General features: G+C 40.5%; 1 protein-coding gene across 1 annotated transcript; it reads left to right on the top strand.

Annotated features, from left to right (window-relative positions):
* The first annotated feature begins 521 nt into the window (after positions 1 to 521).
* On the top strand, positions 522 to 1,463 carry LOC102843516 (melanoma-associated antigen B4-like). Its single transcript, XM_006886029.1, has 2 exons — positions 522 to 968; positions 1,017 to 1,463. Exons 1-2 carry the CDS (start codon positions 522 to 524, stop codon positions 1,461 to 1,463), a joined length of 894 nt encoding a protein of 297 aa, XP_006886091.1.
* The last annotated feature ends 4,418 nt before the right edge of the window (positions 1,464 to 5,881 follow it).

The following is a 5,881-nucleotide window of genomic DNA, read 5'->3' as shown; positions in this document are numbered from 1 at the left end:
TTTGTTTTAATCTGCTTAATCACTAACATAATGGTGTTAGAAACATTTTGAAATTTTTTGGAGTGTCTTCTAGAATTTTAAATGTTTAACTGAAAATGACTGCAAGAGATCCCATTCCAAAGAAAGGTGATCTGACAGAGTGGAGAAATTATTGAACCATATCGTTAATATCACATGTAAGGAAGATTCTGCTGAAAATTATAAAAAAAATGATTGGAGCACCAGATCAACAGAGAGCTGCAAGATGTGCAGGCTTAGTTTAGAAGAGGCCATGGTACTAGGGATATTATAGCTAATGTTAGATGCATCTTGGCTTAAAGCAGAGAGTACCAGAGGAATGTCTATCTGTGCTTCATTAACTGTGCAAAGATATTTGACTGTGTTGATCACAACAAACTGAGGCTAATTTTGAGAAGAATGGGAATCCCGGTGAGGCCATTACTAAATGGAGCAGACGTTTTCGGCCCCAGGGAGGCTGATCCAGTAAAGGTCTAGTGCCCAGGGCTGTCAAGAACATCACCATGCCTCGTTCTCGGAAGAGTAAGCTCTGTGCCCTTGGGAAGAACCAGCGTGTCCCAGCTGAAACCTGCGTTTCCAGGGGTGCTCAAGCATATGCAGTAGAGGAGGAAGTGTCTCCTTTGTCTCCTCCTTTAGAGGATACTCCTGAGGACTCCCCTGGTGCTGCCATGATGGAGGAGTTAGGGAGCATCCCAGCCATCACCATTCCTCCTGCTGATGGAGATGCCAAGAGCCAAGATGAGGAAATGCCAGGCCCCTCTCAGCCATCATCCTTCACTGATCTCCCAAGAAAAGATCCACTAACCAGGAAGGCCAGCATGCTGGTGCAGTACATGCTGCACAATTACAAGAAAAACGAGCCCATTTTGAAGGAAAACCTGCTCAAGACTGTCGACAAAAAGTACCAGGAGCACTTCTCTGAGATCATGAGAAGGGCCACCAACTCTCGAGTTGAAGGAAGCCAACCTCAGCGGGACCTCTATAACCTGGTCAGCTAGCCGAGTTTGAATAGTGAAGGGGTTTTAAGTAGTCGTATGGGTGTGCCCATGACTGACTTCTTGATGATTCTGCTGGGTATGATCTTTGTAAATGGTAACAGGGCCCCCGAGGAAGAAGTCTGGGAATTCCTCAAGGTGTTAGAGGTGTATCCTGGGAGGAGATACTCCATCTTTGGGGAACCTAGGAAGATTATCACTAAAGATTTGGTGGAGGAAAAGTACATTGTGTATCAGCAGGTACCCAACAGTGACCCTCCAAAGTATGAATCCCTGTGGGGTCTGAGGGCATATGCCGAAACCAGCAAGATGAAAGTCCTGGAGGTTTTGGCTAAGATTAATGATACTGTGCCCAGTACCTTTCGTTCTCTGTATGAAGAAGTACTGAGAGAGGAGGAAGAGAGAGCTCAAGCCAGAACTGCAGCCAGGGCAACAAATCCTGAGGCCTGAGCAGCTTCCTAGGCCATGTATCCAATTCCTCCTGTAACTACTAAAGTGTTAGCAGATACTGTACTTTGTGGTTGAAAAGAACTGTCAGTCTTTTAAGCAGTAGAAGTAGCATTGAGCTGGAGGGAATCAAATGTTTATTGTCTCTTTGTTCCTGTAGCACATGAGTAATTAGGATATGTGTATGAGTGTACTAACCGAGGATATTGCATAGATGCCACTCGACTACAACTTTTTTCACTTTGTAAGTTTATGAATGATATGGTCCATACATGCAATGCCATTGATCAGTTTTAACACTGTTGTAATGTTTGTCAGACGAGGAAGAAAATGTGATCGGAATGGAAATATTTGGGGAAATGTGAGAGAACCCCACACTGAAATCCTTGTGATCATTAAATGGAGAGGTGAAAAGGTAAAAGGGGATTTACTCTATGATTCGTGTGACTTCTGACTTTGAACACTAAAGATACACATATGGATATGTATAAGTGTTTTCAGGAAGCATATGCATAAATTTGTTCAAAACTATATGATAAAATAGGTAATAAATTATAAAAAAAAAGAATGGGAATCCCAGACACTTGATTGAGCTTATGTGAAACCTGAACTTGGGCCAGGAGTCAGTCTTCATAACAGAGTAAGGAAACACTGAATGGCTCAAAATAAGAAAGGATGTACACCAGGGATGTGTCCTATCTCCATACCTATTCAATCTATCTGCAGAACAGGTCATCCAGGAGGCTGAGCTCTATGAGGAGGAATGTGGCATCAAGACTGAGGAAGACTCATCGACAACCTATATCCCACAGATTCCACAACTCTGCTTAAACTGAAGAGAACCTGAAATGCTTCCTGTAGAAGGTCAAGGACTACAGCCTTCAAAATGACTGAAGCTCAACATCAAGAAAAAAAAAATGTTATCACCACTGGGCTGACTGGCAACATAATGATAGATGGTGAGGAGATTGAGATTGTTAACAGCTTTAGTCTGTTTGGCTCCACAATCAACACTCTCAGTACCAGCAGCCAAGAAATCAAAGAAGAATTGCTTTGGGGAATGTCTGCTGTGAGAAACCTCTCCAAAGTACTGAAGAGCAATGATGCAAGTCTGGAGACTAAGGTGCACCTGATCCAGGCCATGGTCTTTTCAATTACTTGCTATGCATCAGAAAGTTGGACAATGAGCAGGGATGATAGAGAATTAATGCCTCTGAGCTGTGGTGCTAGAGTATCGAATATACCATGGATTAGTAGGAGAGCAAACCGGTTCAGCCTAGAGAGCATGAGACCAGGCTGCTCCTTAGAGGCAAGGATTCTGAAGTTTCGTCTGGCATACTTTGGACTTGTTTCAAGGAGGGACTAGTCCTCAGAGAAGGACATCATGCTTAGGAGGATGGAGTGACAGTACAATAGGGGGAGACCCTCAATGAGATGAATTGATTCTGTGACTAGAGTAATAAGAGTAGTTGTATCAGAGAAAATGAAGTTGGCACACGGTAGAGAAGGGTTCAGAGCTGTAACATGCTCTGGACTACAACACCAGAGTTCCCTATTTTAAGAATAATAAGATATTAATATTTACCATCAGTCAAAATAACTCATGAGCTTGAACATTATTTCCTAGATAATTAAAACAATATCACATAAATAAAAAAATAAAAGCAAACAAAATCACATACATTATTATTTCTAAATTACCTTTTTGAACATCCTTTTATCTTTGCATGTGTGTATTTATTTATTTTCTTTTTTAGCTAAAAAAGAGAAAATAATAAATCTTTCCCACTGATAAGACAAATATAAGCTATGAAACAAGCCATAACACAATGAAACAACTACTATAGATTAAGTAATCCAAAAGCAATATCAATATGAGTCATACATTTTCAAATGAATTTCATCTATCCTGTTTGTCTCTAAAGAAGGGAAACTTGGTGTTGACATGTGAGTTTTTTCCCTAATTTTTTTTTTTTTATTTTGTATGGGTATACAGTCAAATCAGATCTGACTGGTACAGGAGGAGATTGCCCCTCCTCCTCCAGGACAGCATCTGGTGGATTCAAACAGCGTACCTCTGGGATTGCAGTGCAGCTTCTTGCCACTAGGCCACATGAGCTCCCTGACGTGGTTTTTTTAAAGATAAACCCATAAAGTTTATTTATTGATGAGGTGAGATATTTTCTATTCATATCCATGACCTTTGTGTTTGCAGAAACATAGAAAACATATTTAAAGATTTATTTTTAACTGAGATTAAAAGATACCAAATAAAACAAGAGCAAGGAATTATTTTAAATCAAGCTTTTATCATTTAGGTAACATTTTTTGCAGTAAGGAGCCATCACAATTCGACATTGCATAGTATTGAAATGCCTGACCTTTAAGGAAAACAACAAAAGTGAAGGTTCAAGGGAGGTAGGAGCATATATCACCAAGATTCCGCATCATTTTTTCCATGTGTGAACACTCTTCCAGGATTACAAATCACTAAAGACAGATATAGTCATCTGTACACTGTTTGAGGAAGACATTTCCTCTCTTCTGTTTCATATTTACAATTCCACTGGGTTCATAAAATGGTCAGATGCTACAGAGCCATGAACAAACTACAGCGCTTTTAATAGAGCCATTCATCTGCTCCTTTTGAAGGTTAGTGCTCTCTCTCTCGGGAGGGTTCTCAGATAATAAGAGGAAAATGAATGCCAGTTGAGCACCTGTAATCAAATTACTCTTAATTCCCTCAACTCTTGTCAGATATTGAGCTCCTCATATCGTTTCATAGGTGGGCATTTTACAGACCCCCATGGTGTAATACAGTTAGTTTCCTTTCTTGCTTCCCTTTCTCTTTCCTCTTTTTAGCTGCCATCCATCATGACTGGGTAAATTCTGTCAGGCGGAAAGTCCCAGCCGTTCAAACAGTCAGACACTGAGCCAGCCTGGTCTACCCTTGCACCTGTCATTTTCCAGCATTCAGCCCGTGAGGAAGAGGGCCAAAACAACGTTTATGGAATGAATGTGGCAACGTGCCCAGCATTTCAACAGATACAGTGTGGCCTCAGCAGCCATCCTCGTAGGATGCTGCTTCTCCTGAAAAGTCACAATTCACCCTATGCCCATATCCTAAATAAGGCACGACTATAAAATTCTCTCTGCTTAAAACGTAGAGGGGACTATGATTTAGTCCAGTTCCACAGACACCCAGTATGACACATGTAACAAAACAAGCACAGGACAAAACAACAAGCTCCTGACTCTCAGCCGATCCATAACTTACCCTGCTGTAAAGGCTACAAAGGGAATTTGTAGAATGGGGTGAAGCGTTCCATTTCATTTATATTGTATCGCTTGGTATCCGAGATGAATTCGGGATATAACTTCAGACATACTACAAATTTCATTGATTTATGTTGATTATATATGCTTTAGGTGTATTTTATCTCAACATGTGTTGATAAGGAAAATAATGGTTTCATACAACTACTGAGGAAATTATAACCATGAAGGTATTGACTTTTTATTCTATACTAAGTAACTTGTACGATAAAAACATCTTAAAATTATTTTCACCTAATGCAATTGTATTCATTACTCACATTTTGCATATTGCCTTTCCCATTGCCCACTTTCATTTGTCTCATGTCTAGTTAATATTTTCCTCTTTCTTCTCCTCTTATCCTTGGTAGCTGCAGGGTTAAGAGTTTATTGATAAAAATGGCTTCCCCAGTCATTGACTGACTGCCATGTTGATGTGGGGGAGTATATGATTAGGGTGTGCTTATCTATCCATTAGGCGATTGGGTAGTCTAACCAATCCACAAGAAGATCAGCTAATCTTAACATTATATTGAGTAGATCCAGCAGCGGAATTTCAGAACTTCACCACTAGAAAAGAAGAAGCAAGAGAATTCAACGTGTTCTTTGGGACCAGAGATTTTTGTGACAGTCAGAAAAGAGTCTATGGGAGCAGTAGCCACAGTAGAGAACCAGAAACTTTACATGAAATAAAACAAATCTTGGGATTGTTAAGACATTAAACCAGAGCTAAGAGCCTTTTAGCAAAATTTGTTGGAGGATTGGGGTTTGGGAGCCATAATTGGCAGGACTGAGAACTTCGTAACTTTGTCTTAAAGCCCTAAGGCTCGAGGCAAAGGCCTTTGACTGTGTGGATCATAACAAACTGTAGCTGACTCTGAGGGGAATGGGAATCCCAGAATATTTGATTGTGCTTATGTGAAACCAGTCAACAGAACAGAGCAAGGAAGCACTGCATGGTTCAAAATAGGGAACAGTGTATGTCAGGGATGTGTACTATCTCCTTACCTTTACAATCTATATGCAGAACATATTATCTGGGAGGCTGGGTTCTATGAGGAGGAGTGTGGCATCAGGATTGGACTCATCTACAACCCGCGTTATAC

Source organism: Elephantulus edwardii, unplaced genomic scaffold (assembly GCF_000299155.1).
Source record: "Elephantulus edwardii isolate Elephantulus edwardi_28Jun2011 unplaced genomic scaffold, EleEdw1.0 scaffold00046, whole genome shotgun sequence".
NCBI classification, from domain to species: Eukaryota; Metazoa; Chordata; class Mammalia; order Macroscelidea; family Macroscelididae; genus Elephantulus; species Elephantulus edwardii.
Note: the sequence above shows the minus strand (reverse complement) of the source record. Positions and strands in the feature narration are given on the sequence as shown.

Coding starts and splice junctions, on each gene's coding strand:
- LOC102843516 (XM_006886029.1), top strand. CDS start 522: ATGCCTCGTTCTCGGAAGAGTAAGCTCTGTGCCCTTGGGAAGAACCAG. Junction 969..1,016: donor GAAGGGCCACCAACTCTCGA/GTTGAAGGAAGC, acceptor CTGGTCAGCTAG/CCGAGTTTGAATAGTGAAGG.